This window comes from Lissotriton vulgaris, chromosome 8, assembly GCF_964263255.1.
Source record: "Lissotriton vulgaris chromosome 8, aLisVul1.2, whole genome shotgun sequence".
Taxonomy (NCBI): Eukaryota; Metazoa; Chordata; class Amphibia; order Caudata; family Salamandridae; genus Lissotriton; species Lissotriton vulgaris.
In genome coordinates, this window is record NC_141696.1 from 604,157,790 (window position 1) to 604,176,098 (window position 18,309).

The 18,309-nt window shown below is 44.7% G+C and overlaps 1 protein-coding gene across 6 annotated transcripts in view; it reads left to right on the plus strand.

Annotated features, from left to right (window-relative positions):
* The window catches only part of TBC1D23 (TBC1 domain family member 23), a 714,314-nt gene extending 696,311 nt beyond the window's left edge, over positions 1 to 18,003 (plus strand). For all 6 annotated transcript variants that reach the window (XM_086934466.1, XM_086934463.1, XM_086934462.1 and 3 more), the window contains one exon: positions 16,105 to 18,003. In XM_086934466.1, coding sequence (XP_086790592.1) covers positions 16,105 to 16,186 — 82 coding nt within the window. In that variant the 3' untranslated portion in view covers positions 16,187 to 18,003. The remainder of the gene's footprint in view (positions 1 to 16,104) is intronic.
* The last annotated feature ends 306 nt before the right edge of the window (positions 18,004 to 18,309 follow it).

Here is an 18,309-nt window from a genome sequence, read left to right on the forward strand (position 1 = left end):
ATATGTTCGTGACCCTGAAAATAATGTCTGGTCAATGCTCAGGGAGGTTGTACATTTCGGTGCCCTCTCGGGCCTGAGAGTAAATAGGGGGAAGGCTAGCGATTTCGTCCAAACTCCAGCTACTCAGCAGTTTGACATGGAGTATCCGCTCCAATGGACTGAGGACCCAATTAGATATCTAGGAGTGCGTCTCCACACTGACCCAGAACTCCTGCTTAGTGAAAACTACGGAGTTGCGATTAGCAAGCTGGAGGACGATGTGGCAATCTGGAACAAAATCCTGCTTTCCCTTATGGGACGCATTGCCATAATGAAGATGGTAGTACTGCCTCGACTTTTATTCCTATTTAACGCTATCCCGATTGTGCTGTCTAAGGCTTTCTTTCAACGGCTAACTTAGCTTATGATCAAAGTAGCTTGGGCTGGCAAGCAGCCCAGAGTTAAATGGACGCTCCTCATGCTGCCATACAGCTTGGGATGCCATGGAGCCCCAGATCTAGAACTATACTATAGAGTAGCGCAAGCATCACACATGCACACCTGGGTGCACGGAGACATGCACATCCCACACGTGCGCATGGAAAAGTTGGTCGGGAAGCCACTTTCGCTTCCAGCCACGGTGTTCCAGCCAATGGATCGCAGGACTGGGATTCTAGACTCTTATCACAGCTACTAACCATGCGTGGCACTCACTGCTACACAGGCAGAGAAGAGCGTTGCACTACTCGCCGGCTATGCCAGTGGACTGGACACTATGGCTGTCCCCCATCGAAGAGAAGGAAATAATCCGGGCTCTGCAGCAGCTCGGCATCCTACAGACGGGAGACTTTTTCAAGGAAGGCATGGTTAAAACCTGGAAAAAGGTGGTAGGTGATAGAAGTGACCTCTCCTTATTGCTCCGATTCCAGTTCCATAGAGTCCGCAGTGCGTTTTTAGAATTGCTAGGGACAGACCTGGCGGAAGTCCCGGAACTTACATATGTAATAAAAACGGAGACACCCCGCAAATTGCTGACTAATCTGTACAAACTCGCAGTGTCCCACAGGGAGCAACAACTCATGAAGGCCAGAGTGGCATGGCAAAGAGACTTACAGATCACAATAGACGACGACATGTGGCGCTACTGCTGCGTTAATACTAGGAGGATTTCCTTAAACTGGAAGCATAGACTGATACATTTTACATTTCTTCAAAGGGTATATTATACCCCAGAGAGGCTACATAGATACGGCCTTTGACAGTCAGCGGCATGCGAGAGATGTCGTGAGCCAATGGCTGACTTTCTCCACCTGGCGTGGAGCTGCCCTGGGATACAGGCCTATTGGGATAAGATCTTTACTGAAATGAGCAGGATCTTGGAAGTTGGGCTGACTCCTGATCCTGCGCTTGCGCTCATTGGACACTCTAGGGGACTCCGGGTCGCAATCCGGAGGCTTGCAGACAGGGGGATGCTGATAGCGAGAAGGGTGGTGGCACTCTGCTGGATGAGAGGGCCTCTACCTACCACAGCCCGATGGGCACAAGACATGCTTTACTGCTGCACTCAAACTGAACATTATAGTGAGCTGCTACCACCTACAAGTCGCACCAAAAATTTCTGGGGACTATTTCAATCATACTTGAGTGGCGCAGCTCGAGAGGGTGATTCTGACACCGCAGATATAGCTGGAGGGTCTCAAGTAGGCACTTCCGACTATATGGTGTAATACAACGTCGACAAGGGACTGTCATGCACTAGAACCATGCGCACTCATGGGCTGCGGAGGAAATGGGAGTGTATCTAGTGGGAAGTGTGTTTAGAGTACAAAATTAACTAAATAATCCAACACAGGGCCCAGACGTTCCTTGTGGGGTGGCCAGTCCACGTGTAACGACAGAAATGGGAGGATTGATGCCTACCTGCTAGGGGTGGGAAGAGGACTGTATGCGCACGAAGTTCCGAATGAGTCTTAGATATTGTATAGTCAGTTTATTGCTCTGTGTGTGTGTAACGGGGAGGGGGAGGTTCTTAGTTACAAAACTGAGAGGTTTCGAAAGTCCTAGAAGTCACTCGCCTAAAGGTACTTTGTCTTCCCAGGGTCGGACGAAGATTATTAAGGATTGCATGGAGGTTTATCACAAACTTTCTTAAATTTGATAACTGTTTATACTATACATGTATTGACTGACCTACATGCATCTCTTTTTCCACGCCGCCGGACCCCAGGGTTGTCGGCTGAAGGGCTGTATTACTCCTGAAGTAATAAGCTGACTCTATGCTTGCACGCAGCCGACCCCAGGGTTGTAGGCTCATTGCTGTGTCTCTACTGGTGAGCAAAATAAAGGCTTTTGAAAGTTAAAAAAAAAAGTTCTTTTTAAGCCAGGTCTGGTCAGGAATAGAGCATCCAATGATATTTCCCTTAATAAGTTGTGGATCTCATGCTTGTGTTTGGCCAATGATCTGCAGTTTAGTAAAGCTAAATGTAGCTTGCCCTCCTTGGTATTTTGGGTTTTAAACGTAAGTGCATATTGCATTGCCTGCATATTAGTGCCATGCTATCTACATTTATTTTATGCCTGCATGCTGTGTCTGTGGGCTTTGACAATCTAAATAGCTCCTCAGCTGAGTACTTGATCCTGTATTGCGCCCCCATAGAACCAGGGGACCGGCGGGCGCGGACAGGCGCAGATGGGCTTGCCTTTGGCACGCCTTCGGCGCGCCAGTGGCCCGCCCGCTGCGCAGCCGCATACACATTGGTCTCTTGTAGGGGAGCAGGCCGGAAGATCCTCCTCAGCCCACTAGACCATAAGTGATGCTCTAATGCCCTGTGACACTCACTGACCCGCCCTCCACACAAGGGCACTCAGCCGGTATGGACCAGGGCGGACTGACTAATGAGGTAGGCTGTGCAGATTATCTATTTAAAACAGTAGGCTGTGCAAATTCGCTATTAAAACCAATACAGTTTTTATAAAAAAAAAGTTTAAAAAACAATCAGCAATCACAGTATCTAGCGCGCACACTCAGCAGTCTCACCGGATTGTCTCTGCGTGGTCGCATTCACATTGGTCTCTTGTAGAAGAGCAGGCGGAACACTCCGCCTCTGCCCACTAGACCAGAAGTGATGCTCTAATGCCCTGTGACACGCTCTGCCCCGCCCTCCACACAACGGCGCTCAGCCAGGGTGGACCGGGTGGGCTCACTAACAAGGTAGGCTGTACAGATTATCTATTTAAATCATTAGGTTGTGCAAATTCGCTATTAAAACCAGTACAGTTTGTAGTTTTTAAAAAAAAGTTTAAAAAAACACGCAGCAATCACAGTATCTAGCGTGCAGACTCATCGGAGTGTCTCTTTAGCAATTTATAGAGAATCCATCACATAACCAGTTTTTTTTTGGTTTGGGCAACTTAGCTGAAGATGGAATTAAATGGAACAGCAGCAGTAATGGACATGTTGTGCTTGGGGTCAAGTTGCTTACTGGATCCTGTAGCAAATTATGTTCCATGTCAACCAACATGGAGACTTAGCATATCTGAAGAGAAGGTAAGTATAAAACTCATATCAGGAGGTTCAGCATAAGCTGCTTTTGGACATTCAAGCAACCACTACTTACAATGAGAATGGAATATTTTGCACTACATCTGCCAGAATGTGCTGTGGGGACTTGGGTGGGCTTGATAGCCAGTATGCCACCTTAAACCCCTTCAATCAATGGAGATGCACTTAAGGAAACCACTGTCAAATCAATATTATCCAGGAGATCAGTATAGAATGTATTAACTCTATATGTCCAAATTAAATGCCCAACCGTACCTGTATCCTAATTACATGGTCAACTTTTATCTAATAAACACAGCCCAATTCTCTCTAGTTTTACTGGAGTCCATTATAATCAAAATATCAGTTTTATTAGATATAGTTCAAATTTAGATCTAAATTGTTTTTAGTAGTCAAGTCAAGTCAAAAACCACTTTATTCGATTTAGTTAAAAATCATAAAAGCATTCTACAAGCAAAAGAAAAGGGACAATACAAATTCATGAGAAATTACATACATCAATAGCAATTTATATATACACAATTTAAAAACAGCTAAAAAAGGAATGAATATTTAGCTAAAAAATTACAGGTACAAAAAAATACATTTAATCCTTCCGTGCAAAACCCCTATGTTACATTTTAAGTCGTCTCCTCCTGATCCTAACAGCAGCAACAAGATAATTGGCCACGCTAAACATAACCAAAGCTGAAGCCAACAATTGGAGATACAGGAGGGCTGGTTTTGCCTGATGGAAGGCTTTGTCCTTCAATAAAGGTACCAGGTATTTCTGTCTGGGCACAAAATAGAAATGACAGAACAGCATAAGGTGCATGTTATCTTGCGTTGAGAAGTTGTCGCAGTTACAGACAGGTGCATCCTCCTCCTTATACCATCCTTGACTATCACAAAGGACCGTGTAAATCTGGTTAAACCGAAATTTAACCAGAAGCCACCTGTGAAAGGGGATGTTAACAATGGAAAGGTACTGTTGTATAGCAAGGCAGGTAATGGTCAAAAAATGGGCTCTGACCGTGGGTTTTATAAGTTGGTGTTCCTCCCTCTCCACGATTTTCAATTTGGAAAAGTTGAGCTTGACCCAATCTAAATCAGATTTCTTTAGACCTTGAGGGGCAGAAAAAATCTCAGGACGACCAAGGTCCAAAGAACACTTATGGATGTATGATAGCCAAGCAATATTTTTAGATTTATCCAATTTTAAACAGTCCCCCAGTATTTTATGATTCAAACCTAGATTGTTATTGGTCCAGGTCCTAATCCATAACAAAATAGGTGCCATTAAAAGGATATCAGTGATATACCCTAAACCAAGTTCCTGGTGAACTGAAAACGTGGCTGTTGATTGGGGGAGCCCTAGTATAGATCGAAGGAACTTATTTTCTTCCCTTTGAATAGATTCACAATTCACATAGCCCCACAGACCTGAACCATACCTGGCTATTGACACAGATTTTGCCCTATACAGGCTTAATAAAGCACCAGTTGTCTTTCCACCCAGTCTCCTAGAAAAACTTAAAATAGCATTGGCCGAACTCCTAACTGCTTTAGTTTTGGCTGTAATTTGATGAGCTCAGCTACCCTTGGTATCAAAGATTACACCCAGGTAAGTAAAAAATTTGACATTAGTGATCGCATCACCATTGCAATAGAACTGTTTGGTATTATTTTTAACAGCCCCAAAATCCATAACGTGAGATTTGGAATTGTTTACCACTAAGTCAAGTGAAGACATAAAATCATTAAAAGCATTTAAGAGTCTTTGCAAACCTAAATGAGTCCGAGCTATCAAAGCTGCGTCATCCGCGTACAGGGGAACAGGGATGCGAGTATCCCCTGCACGCGGAGTGTCCAAGGTAGCAGTTAAAAGAGTCTTCTCTAATGAATTTATATAAAGAGTGAACAGCATGGGAGCAAGAATGCAGCCCTGCCGCACGCCCCTACTTGATTTGAACCAAGCTGTACGATTTCCTTCTTGGTCCATTCTAATTGAAGCTTTTAAATCCTTGTGGAGTTCTGCCAAAAAGTGTACAAGGGGAGGATCAAGTCCCAATTTTAACATGGTCCACAGCCGGGCTCTATTAACCAAATCAAATGCCATGGACAGGTCCATAAATGCAACAAAAATTGACCCCTTTTTTGCAGTAGTGTATTTCGAAATTATCAAGTGAAGATTGAAGCATTGGTCCTCTGTTCCTCTGCCTGAACGAAACCCATACTGGGCATCTGTTAAAATATCATTATCTAGAGACCAACTGTTAATTCTTGCTAGCAAAACTTTGCCCAGGACCTTCAGGAAGAATCCAATAAAGATATTGGTCGGAAGCACTTGGGGTCGTTTCTTTGGCCCTTTTTAAAAATGCGAACTATAATTGAACATGCCCAAGTTTTTGGCAAACCCCCCTCAAGCACACAGTTGAAAACATTGGCTAAGATCTCTGCCCACATCTCAGGGTTAAGTTTGTAGAGATCCAAGGGGACCCCGTCTGGGCCGGGAGCTTTATTAGCAGCAGAGCCTAAAATCGCCACCTCTACTTCGGATTTACTAAATTTTAACTTAAGAGGAGAAGTTGGGGAACAGGGCATTGCAAATGCCTCAACTATTTCATTTGAGCCATATATCTTAGAAAAATGTTTAATCCATTCTGCTTCAGGGATGTTAATTTCAAGATCCATGTTATTTGATTGGGCAAATAAAGGATTATTAATTATGGACCAAAATTTGGAACTTTGTTTAAGAGTTGAAGAATCCATTAAAGAGTCCCAGGCTTCCTCTTTGATGGCCTTTTTTCGCGTCTTGACCGCCATAGCATATTCTTTTCTCAACTGTGCCACCAATGACCTATCTCTAGGGAATTGTTTAAGGGCTTTCAGTAAAGCCGAGTGTGCCTTGTAGCAAGTGCGATCAAACCACCCAAAGGCTGGAACAGGACCCCTCCTTGCTTTAGCTGTAAGCTCTTTTTCTACTCTGGCACAAATAGCCTCAAAGGCACTAACTACCTCATTCCCCCTCCTCACTACGTCCCTACATTTCTCAAATTCTACTGCCATGTTTTGCTCAATTAGATCAAGAAAGTCCTCAGGGCAAACTTTACACCATTTAAGGCGCCTTCCCTGATCTCTACTCCTTACATCCCTTGCAGAGGTGGCCCTCAAAGCCCCTTTGCTCAAGCCGGAGAGGGTGTCCAAAACTAACAGCACCGGATTACGGTCGCTGAACCCGCTTACAATTGCATTATAGAACAATACATGGCGTAGGAGCCCCGGGGACATAAAAAAGTAATCAATGATCGATTCACTTCCCCTTGCATTATACGTGACCACACGCTTTGTTGAGTCTGAAAACCCTGGTTCATATAAATCATTAGATGATAACAGATTTTCCATTGCCACGCCCTTAGGGCTATGCTCAAAATGTATTTACAAAAGGGGGTGGTGATGAACAGAGTGTCTGAATTGAGCAGACCACTCTTACCCAGTCCAAAGATCAGGGCTTGATCCATCACCGTTATTTATCTCACTGCCCCATCCCAGCTCAGAATCTGGCTATATGCAAATCAGTCTGTCCCTGGCCCAGTGCATCATGGAAACAGGGCAGACTAAACTACCAAGCCAATTCTTTACCAGAAAGGAGACAAGCTACCGGGGACCGGTTTCTGGCATTTCAGCCTCTTCGGCCCGGCTTGCTTGAATCCTGATGGAGCAGTGAGAAAGGGACTCATGTCTGAGTATACCCTGCCACACCTATAGTGGCCAAAATCGATTTACAAAAGGGGGTGGTGATGAACAGAGTGTCTGAATTGAGCAGACCACTCTTACCCAGTCCAAAGATCAGGGCTTGATCCATCACCGTTATTTATCTCACTGCCCCATCCCAGCTCAGAATCTGGCTATATGCAAATCAGTCTGTCCCTGGCCCAGTGCATCATGGGAACAGGGCAGACTAAACTACCAAGCCAATTCTTTACCAGAAAGGAGACAAGCTACCGGGGACCGGTTTCTGGCATTTCAGCCTCTTCGGCCCGGCTTGCTTGAATCCTGATGGAGCAGTGAGAAAGGGACTCATGTCTGAGTATACCCTGCCACGCCTATAGTGGCCAAAATCGATTTACAAAAGGGGGTGGTGATGAACAGAGTGTCTGAATTGAGCAGACCACTCTTACCCAGTCCAAAGATCAGGGCTTGATCCATCACCGTTATTTATCTCACTGCCCCATCCCAGCTCAGAATCTGGCTATATGCAAATCAGTCTGTCCCTGGCCCAGTGCATCATGGGAACAGGGCAGACTAAACTACCAAGCCAATTCTTTACCAGAAAGGAGACAAGCTACCGGGGACCGGTTTCTGGCATTTCAGCCTCTTCGGCCCGGCTTGCTTGAATCCTGATGGAGCAGTGAGAAAGGGACTCATGTCTGAGTATACCCTGCCACACCTATAGTGGCCAAAATCGATTTACAAAAGGGGGTGGTGATGAACAGAGTGTCTGAATTGAGCAGACCACTCTTACCCAGTCCAAAGATCAGGGCTTGATCCATCACCGTTATTTATCTCACTGCCCCATCCCAGCTCAGAATCTGGCTATATGCAAATCAGTCTGTTCCTGGCCCAGTGCATCATGGGCATCTTGTTGTAAATATTTTTGTCCACCCTAAGCGTGGAAGGGTATACTCAGATGTGAGTCCCTTGCTCATTGCACCATCAGGATTCAAGCAAGCCGGGCCGAAGAGGCTTAAATGCCAGAAACCGGTCCCCGGTAGCTTGTTTCCTTCCCAGTGTAAGAATTGGCTTTTGTAGTTTGGTTTGCCCTGTTCCCATCATGCACTGGGACAGGAACAGACTAATTTGCATACAGCCGGGTTCTGAAACTGGGATGGTGCAGTGAGCTAAAAAACGGTGTTGGATCTAGCCCTGATCTCTTGACTGGGTGAGAGTATTCTGTTTAATTCAGAGACTCTGTCCCTCACCACCCCTTGTTGTAAATATTTTTGTCCACCCTAAGCGTGGAAGGGTATACTCAGATGTGAGTCCCTTGCTCATTGCACCATCAGGATTCAAGCAAGCCGGGCCGAAGAGGCTGAAATGCCAGAAACCGGTCCCCGGTAGCTTGTTTCCTTCCCAGTGTAAGAATTGGCTTTTGTAGTTTGGTTTGCCCTGTTCCCATCATGCACTGGGACAGGAACAGACTAATTTGCATACAGCCGGGTTCTGAAACTGGGATGGTGCAGTGAGCTAAAAAACGGTGTTGGATCTAGCCCTGATCTCTTGACTGGGTGAGAGTATTCTGTTTAATTCAGAGACTCTGTCCCTCACCACCCCTTGTTGTAAATATTTTTGTCCACCCTAAGCGTGGAAGGGTATACTCAGATGTGAGTCCCTTGCTCATTGCACCATCAGGATTCAAGCAAGCCGGGCCGAAGAGGCTGAAATGCCAGAAACCGGTCCCCGGTAGCTTGTTTCCTTCCCAGTGTAAGAATTGGCTTTTGTAGTTTGGTTTGCCCTGTTCCCATCATGCACTGGGACAGGAACAGACTAATTTGCATACAGCCGGGTTCTGAAACTGGGATGGTGCAGTGAGCTAAAAAACGGTGTTGGATCTAGCCCTGATCTCTTGACTGGGTGAGAGTATTCTGTTTAATTCAGAGACTCTGTCCCTCACCACCCCTTGTTGTAAATATTTTTGTCCACCCTAAGCGAGGAAGGGTATACTCAGATGTGAGTCCCTTGCTCATTGCACCATCAGGATTCAAGCAAGCCGGGCCGAAGAGGCTGAAATGCCAGAAACCGGTCCCCGGTAGCTTGTTTCCTTCCCAGTGTAAGAATTGGCTTTTGTAGTTTGGTTTGCCCTGTTCCCATCATGCACTGGGACAGGAACAGACTAATTTGCATACAGCCGGGTTCTGAAACTGGGATGGTGCAGTGAGCTAAAAAACGGTGTTGGATCTAGCCCTGATCTCTTGACTGGGTGAGAGTATTCTGTTTAATTCAGAGACTCTGTCCCTCACCACCCCTTGTTGTAAATATGCTCAAAATGTGGCAAAGATGTGTGATCTGGACCAGTATCGTCTACAATCTGGCAGTGTAACTCACATAAATGAACATTAAAATCTCCCATCATAATTAGTTGAACAAAAGTGGTTTGTTTTGACATGTAATTAATTAAAAAAGAGGATAAACCTTCTAAAACAAAATTAGGGGGCCCCCCTGCATGGAGTTATAGCAGTTTATTAACACAATCTTGTTCTTATCTGCCAAAAGAATTTCCACCAGCTGAAAAAAGTGTGAAGAACTGGGGATTTCTTTGACAGTCCCTGCTACTTTAACTGAAACTAGAAGTAGCAGACCCCCCTCTATCCCTTCCCGCCGTGGAACTCTGCGCATTGACAAAGAATGAAATGTATCCATCTACCCAGAAACCATTTTCTTTTGACCAAGTTTCCTGTAAGGCAACTATATCGTGTTCCTTCAGTTTCTGTAGCCAAATCGGGTCCTCCTGTTTAGCCCGTAGGCCCGCGATGTTCCATGACAATAACCTGATATGCCCCCTGCCCAGTTCTAAAGGGTCATTTATGGCAGTACTAACAGTGTCGCCTGATGTAACAATCACTGCATTATCTAAGCATGGGTCAATCAGGCTTTCATGCTCAGGCTCTAGTCATTCAATATCTATTCGTTCTGCTAGAGCCGTGAACCTATTTGACAATGGTAAGTCATTTGTAGGGATGTTCCTTACAGAATTAGCTAGGCCACTGCCCCTAGGTGGCTTTGTCACCCATTCATTAACAGATAGAGGCGAAATAAGTTTGTCTTCAGCCCAAGCATTTTCGGTAAAATGTGACATGTTGTTCTCACCATCACCTGGCCTATAGGCGCGAGGGTAAAAAAAGCCTAGGGGCATCGCTCGAACACCTTTTCCTACAGGGTCCAAAGGGGAGCCATCCCAGAAGAGGCGGCTGGCGACATTTCTAGATTTAAAATTAACAATTACACAATCTCCAGCTACCTCTTTCTTACTTGTGCCCACCCAGTTAACCCTTCTACCTGTTACAATATTGTCTGCGATGTTACTTTCTCCCGTGCAGTTAGCATTACACCATTTTTTAACATGCCTAAGAAGAGTGTCATGATGTTCTACCACCCCATCTGCAAGTTTAGGCACGTTAACCAAAATTGCTACAAAAGGTGTTGCATCCGGAGGTAGATTTACTGGGGGTACCCTTCCTGCCCCAACCCCCTGCGGGCCTCTAGGCCTTACTGTGGGATTTACACTGGAAGCAGCCTCCGTCGTGGGAATATATATCCCCTTATCCACTTTTCCTTTTTTCTGAACAGGGTTATCGGTGGCCACTTTAGAAGTGACAGTGGGTCTATTTGTAGAAAGACCACAAACCTTCGGGGCAGAAACCTGCACGACTGTAGGGCATGGCGCCGTAGGTGTAACAGAAAAAGGGGCCCGGGTATTAAGGGCATCATTGATGCGCTCACATTTTGCCACAAGGCCCTTAACACAATCCCTCAGTCTCAGTGATGTCAGAAGCAATCTGGATTAGTGCGGTTTCAAGTCTTTCTGTAAAAAGTTTTTCCAATAAAGACGAGATGCCCTCCTCAGTGACGTAAATTGGCCGTTGAGGCCCAGGCTGGTTAAATGCAGTACTTCCTATATCCACCGGGGTCATAGGGAATGATGGTATCACTGTTTCAGGCAAAACCGGGAATGCAAGAACTGTAGGGGATTGTGGCAAGATGGGTCTACAAGACTCAATGATGACCCTAGGTTCCAGCGGGATACAGTTGATAGCAGAAATATTGGATGTGTTAACGGCCCCTGGGCTAGATGCAAGACCCAGCTCACGCTCTGACTCTGCAATCTGTGTTGATAGTTCACCCACCTTTGTTGTTAAGTACGTAATGATACTAGTCGTGTACTTAGACACCTTAGCTTCGCCTGCCGCCGATGTAGCAAGTTTGCACTTACCCATGATGAAAGGGATGTGGCCCGTCCCTGGTCGTCCTTGGACGGCCTTAGACGGCCCGGGCTCCGCCCGGCGCCGCCCGCGCGCGTCCACGACGCGGCGGTAGCCGTCTCCTTTTGTGCGCCTCCTGGCGCTGTCAGCTGGAAGTGGGCGATGATTTGCTCCGGGCAAGCTGGGAGTTGTGGTCCGCTCCTCTCCGCGGCCGTGTGATGGTGCTGCACGGCGGCGGGGGCGACCACAACGTCAGGGACCCAGTGGCGCGGTGTGATGGTGCTGCACGGCGTCTGGTCGGTGAGTGCAGCGTGCTGCGACCCCTCCTGGAGCCGGTAATGATTTTTTATGCCCCCCGCTCCACTCCGGGAGCCGTCTCCTTTTGTGCGCCTCCTGGCGCTGTCAGCTGGAAGTGGGCGGTGATTTGCTCCGGGCAAGCTGGGAGTTGTGGTCCGCTCCTCTCCGCGGCCGTGTGATGGTGCTGCACGGCAGCGGGGGCGACCACAACGTCAGGGACCCAGCGGCGCGGTGTGATGGTGCTGCACGGCGTCTGGTCGGTGAGTGCAGCGTGCTGCGACCCCTCCTGGAGCCGGTAATGATTTTTTATGTTTTTAGTAGATTTATAAGGTTCAGACACTGAAATTACGAAGGGTAAAATCCAGGTTTTCTATCAATTTGACAAGTTTCTTTTGGAGGTAGACCTTGTCAGAAAAAGAGCTGCCAACTTTTTTTTAAAGATCTTTTTATTAAGTAATATAAAGCGAAAAATAGGTCAGTGCATCACACTACATCACAATCATATATCAGTCGATAGCCAATAAGCATCAGAACATCAATACGTCAGACACATTTACCATCAGTTGCTCCTCTGCACGGTAGCTGGAGCATTAATAATGTAGTTGTTAAGAAGGAAACAATTGCAATCGTCTGAGTGAGTGAGGTACAAGGGCCACCCCTATAATCCTTTCTGTAGCCCCAAATTTTCTCCCACTTTTTAGGACAACCCCTGCCCTCACGAGCTACCTTTTCAACCACCATGCTCAAGTACATGTCTCACTTCCAGTCTCTGTGACATGGTTCGTCTCTGCCCCCCACAATCAAGCAGTATTGCTCTTGGCGATAGCCTAGCCCGAATCATCCAGGTTCACTCCATACAATTCACATCAGTTGCGTCCCAAGTATTGAGCAAGCACCACATGGCTGAGAATGGCATCTCACTCCGACACAGGCTAGTCATACAATTTACCACAGACTCCAAATAGAACAGCAATCCCAAATTATATGATATAAGGTACCCAGCTGTCCACACTGCCAGCAGCAGTTCGCATCTGTTGCTTTAACCATTTTTGCCATGGTGGTGCCGGCATAGTAGGTCCTATGTAATATCTTGAGCAGTACTAAGCGAAACCCAGAGGTAATCGATATCTCTTTCGAGGAGGCAAAGGCCTGAGGCCATTCATTGTCCTCTAAACCTCCCAAATCTAGGTCACATTGCTCCTGCAAACAATGGAGAGTGTCAAGGGAATTGTTAATCAGTTTGTAGTATGTGAGTGAAATTGCCTTGTTGGGCATGAAGTTAAGTAGTCTGTCCTCCAAAGGGAAGGATTCAGGTAGTTCCTGTTCTTGGAGGAAGTACCGCTCAGAGGGCTTGTCGAACCTGCAGGTAATAGAAGGTCTTAGTAGGGGCCAAATGATAGTCTTGCGGTAAGTCAGTGAATGAAACATCTCCTGGAGACCATAGATCACCCTCCCTGGAAAGACCAATAAGATCCCAAAAGTCAAACTCGGGTTGCCTACCCAGGATACCCTATGCTTCAGAATACCACAAAGGGGTGGCCTGGGTTATTTTACCCTTCCATCCCAGGGATGGGACTGTATGCTACCAAATTTTAACCATGACCACTGTAGGTCCCTAGAATGTCCAGTGTCCAGTGTTGTGGACTAGTATAGAGGGGAGGTGTACCCATTGAGCGGCCCAGTGAGTTTGTTCAGTGCTATGCGTGCTGGTTCCCCATCGAAAAGCAGCATTCTGAGGGCTGACTCCTTAACCTGAAATTAGGCCGCACGGATTGGGCAAGATATGTGTATTATGTAGTGCATAAAGGAAACGAGCAGGGCCATCATTTGAAATAACACAGCCCAACCAAGTAAAGACAATGGTAGGGACCTCCAGTACTGCACATCGCTCTTAAGTCACGTCAGAGACAGTGGTAGGTTTTTTTTCATAGAATTGGGCCACGTTGGCCCTAAAAGAGATACCCAGGTAGCAGAACCCATCGAAGACTATCTGCACTTCAAACCCCTTTGACAATTCAGGCGCTGGCCTACATAGTTTTCATCCAATTAATCACATACCTCGAATACTGACCATCGAGGGTGAGTATGAGCATAATTCTGTCGAGAGAACTGGTGGCCTGCCACATACAGCAGAATGTCATCTGCATTGAGCAAAATTCTGTCCTCCCATTTCTAAGTCTATTGGAAACCGTGGATCAATGAATCTCAGGCTGCCAAGGGTTCCAGAACAAGAGAGAAAAGGAGTGGTGAGAGTGAGCAGCCCTGTCTAGTTCCTTGCTGAAAGCTAAATGCGAGGGAAATCCCCCGCCTTAACAGTTATTACCTGTGCTAGGGGCTCAGTGTAGAAGAGTCTTACCCATGCTATGAAATTAGGGCTGAAGCCCATCCTCGTCAATACTTCAAAAACAAAGACCACCTCAAAGGTGTTGAAAGCCTTACAGGTGTGCAACCTGAAGAATAAAGCGTCCTCCTGAATTCAGCCAGTGTGATCAAGCATTCCACGGAGCCACCAAAGATTAAGAGCAGTACAGCGTCCTGGAATGAAGCTGGATGATCAGGATGGATTAGTCTTGCAATAATTTGATCAATCTAGAAACCAAGAGTTTGGCCAATATTTTGACTTTGGCGTTAAGGAGCGAAATCAGTCTATACGAAGCACAGTCATCTGGTGATTTGCCCTCCTCACGTATAACGACTATGTTGGCCAACCTCTGATCCCTCGAAAGAATTTGTTGATCTTTACTTTCCTTAAACATTCACAAGTACGGGGCACGTGTCTAAGCAGTGAGCTTATAGAGTTCTGTTGGCATACCATTGGGGCCGATGGCCTTGACTGAGTTCAGTCCTTGCATATTCGGATGTTAGTCTCGTCCCTTGTAAGGGTGGGAAGTGCTATATTCACTAGTAGGTCGTGGGATTCTTCCATCGTAGATGTCCGCATTGGGGAGTAAAACTGGGTATAATAGGAGGCGAAGGCTTCGGTAATTTCCCGCCTATCAATCGTCCAGTGACCCTCCTCTGTGTGAATGTTCAAAACCAAATGGCTTGCCCGCTCCATCCTATCCAGCCACGCTATGAGCTTCACCGCTTTGTCTCCCACCTATTAAACTCGATGCATTGCCCTCTGGCGGGCGCTGGTGACCTCAGTTATCAGTTACCAAGTCTCTATATAGTCTTTGTTTAAGTTTGGGATGTGTTTAATATCCGCTTTGTCTGGACCTGTCAATTTAGTCTCTAGAGCTAAGATCTCGTGCTCCAGCGCCTCTTAACTATGCCCTTCTATCCTTCTTGTGATCATGTATTAATGATAGACTCTGACCCTTGATGACTGTGGGAAGCCTATAGAACAACGTCTGTGCTGAGTCTACAGATGTCTCATTCTCTGTGAAGTACTAATCTGTGGTCTGTACAAGTATTTTTAGCTACCAGGGATTGAGCGTATCTCAGTGCTCTCCAGGGGTGTATCTAGCCATAAACAGCCCAAAGCATTGAGTGGTCATGGATGCCTCTGGCCAAGTGCCGGACCTCAAGAAATAGAGGGAGCCCATAAGCCAAAGTAAATATAACATCAAATCCGGAAAGGCTACGATGTGCCCCAGAGTGAAAAGTGTAGTGTTGGGTCGAGAGGTTAAGTGTGTCCACGAGGCAGAGCGCAGAGAGAAAATCTGCTAAGGGGCGACCTTGGGACACCACCCCCTAAAGAGGCCAACGGTCCTCAAAATCAATGAGGGCCATATTAAAGTCCCCACCCATGAATTATTCTCCTGCAGGGAGACTAAGCAGTCGGAACCCGAAGTGTATGTACCCTGTGTGTGCGAGCATCTTGTACTGCCATCGGTCCATGGCACTGTAGGTTGTTTCCTCCAAGTGTGTTTCTTGGCGGAGCAAAGAGTTATAATCTTGACAAAAGAAAGAGGCTTTAATGTTTGAAGCTAGAACCAAACTGGGCTTGACAAAGTTGCGTGATTTAGGCTTAAATGATGGCACTCTTGTCTACATAGAGATCAAGGTCTACCTTTCCAGAACTCACCAAAAGTATATTACACATTCTTTGGTTTTTATTTTTTATTTGAACTTTGGGTGCTCACAGGAAACAATTTTAAGATGTTGACGAAAAGACATGTTATCAATAACGTATGGGTAAACAGCTGCGTATAGGTTTGAGAAGAGCATAAGAGTATCCAAGTTGGACTGAACTGAATTGTATCTGACTCTCTGTTTGCCTTTTGCTAAAATAGTGATTTGAAAGTTGGTGCTTTTTTGTTGTTAAGACCTAACTACTATATATTATTTCTTTTTCCTTTCAAGGTATATAATTCCAAATGCAGGAGAGGCTACCAAAGTCATCAAGCAACAAATTATGAAAATTCTTGATGCCTTGGAAAGCTAACATAATGTTTTATAGTGTATGTACATTATGGGCATCCAGACCAACCACATAGAATGGGATACAAAAGGATGACGTTTGAATGGAATACTAACCTACGCTAACTATTTTGTTTTCTGATGGGGTTTCCTATTTTATGTCAAGCCTTAACAATGTTCTTCTACCTTATTGTTCGTACCAACTGAAATTCTGGGCAGGGAAGGATCTAAAAAAATTGTTTCATAAAAGTTGTTTATTTAAGTCATTTGAATCAGCACTAGTGAGCCAGATTTTCATCCCTATAAGATAAAAGGTACACATGCAATTCAGTAGTGTTAAATTGCATTAGGATGTGTTGCATTTTGGGGTTGGCTTTACTGATGTGTTGTCTTTAATGACCATAATATATATAAACCGTTTAAATTGCACAATTTTGTAAAATAGTTTTTACCTGTTAGCAAGGACTGAAAAACAATTACTCAGGTTTGTAAACTAAAAAAACAGCAAAGAAACCTTGAATGATGAGAAAGACTCCAGCTCTGTGCATACATGTACCATGTTGTGTAAATTACTTGTGAAAGACCTTGTAAAATAAAATGTATTCTTTGAAACCTTTTAAAACTTTGATAGTGGAGTTTAATCATTGAAACGCCATGAAATTGATTTTGCAAAGTTTGAGGTTCTAAAGTAATATACGGCTACGCCTATGTGATGGTATTAATATTTAAAGAAAGATTTGATTTGCGGGTTGGTTGAAGTACTGTAATGCTGGTTTAATATGAACATCTTGACAGAGAGGAACTGCTGGCATACAGCTAATTGCCGTTTTCTTCACCCAGCTATTCTGTTTACAAAAGCAAACTGGACTAAATGATTGCATATTGTAAGTATTGTTATCACTGCCAATTAAAATGCATAACAGTAGAACATGTATGACTACCAAATATTTAAGTATGTTTTTGACACAAATATTTTATTTTGAAGACTGGAAGACTGCTTTTCATTTCTGAAACCCCACACTACCTGGGCGTGTATGTTTACCATGTTTTATAATGGATTGTCATCTAGTATATATGTATAGCAGCTGCGTTCACCTTCATCAGTTTGTCTTGACTGATTTAGTCTATCTCCCACTCGCATTGATTTAAAAAGGTGTTCTGTTATCGTTTCTGGATTTTCTTAATGATCTAAGATTCATTTCATCACATTGAAATTCTCTAGGGCAACAACCTATTACTATGCAAGATGTGTTTTTTTAAAAGTGTTAATTGATTTTTTTTATATTTTAATCTTGGATCAGACTCTTGCACTTTGGTGTGTAGATCATATTAGAGTTTCTAACACTGAATACAGGCCACTGCACAATTAACTTTATAGTTTACTGGTACAATAGTATACTACTTGGATCGTGCGTTAGGTATGCTCCCTAAATATTAGCCGACTAAATAAACAATGTAGGATATGTATCATTATAAGTGGCTCTAGAATATTCAAAAGCATTTACAGGTTCTGTAATCCGTAATATGCAGAACACAAATGATTTCCTGGTTGCTGCATGTTAAGGAAATCAACAGATACAGCCGACGTTTCTGTCACCCTGATTTCTAAGCAGTGAAGTAAGCTGTAGAAATTTTGCATGAAGTTACAATTAGGGCCTTTCCAGGTATTTATAATTCTGGATTACTTTTTCATGTACTCTGTCCTCCAGTGATGTCCTGAAGAGCCATCAATTGTGTGCCTACTGAGAGTCAAATATTGTTTTCATAATTTTCATGTAAAGATGTTTGTGTTACCGTTTTTAAATTGCAAGTTGTAAATAAACCATTAGAAATGTGATCATATTATTTTTGATAGACATGTCATTGATATCTTTGCTGTCATTGCCTAAAATGGTTATGTAGTAGTATGTTTTTTAGCATAAGGACTATAATTATTGAAAAAGCACACCTATCAATTACAACACACACTGCAAACTTCGCATTAGTTTACGTATCTAGTATAGATTGACTACAAACGATTGCCGTGAGTACTCCCGACTTCTGAAAATGGGCTGTGACAACACTTCTACACTTTCACGTGTACACCAGAGGGTCTAAGGTAAGGCTGCAGGGGAGCATGGCATATTGAAGGCGTTATTGGCCCACCTT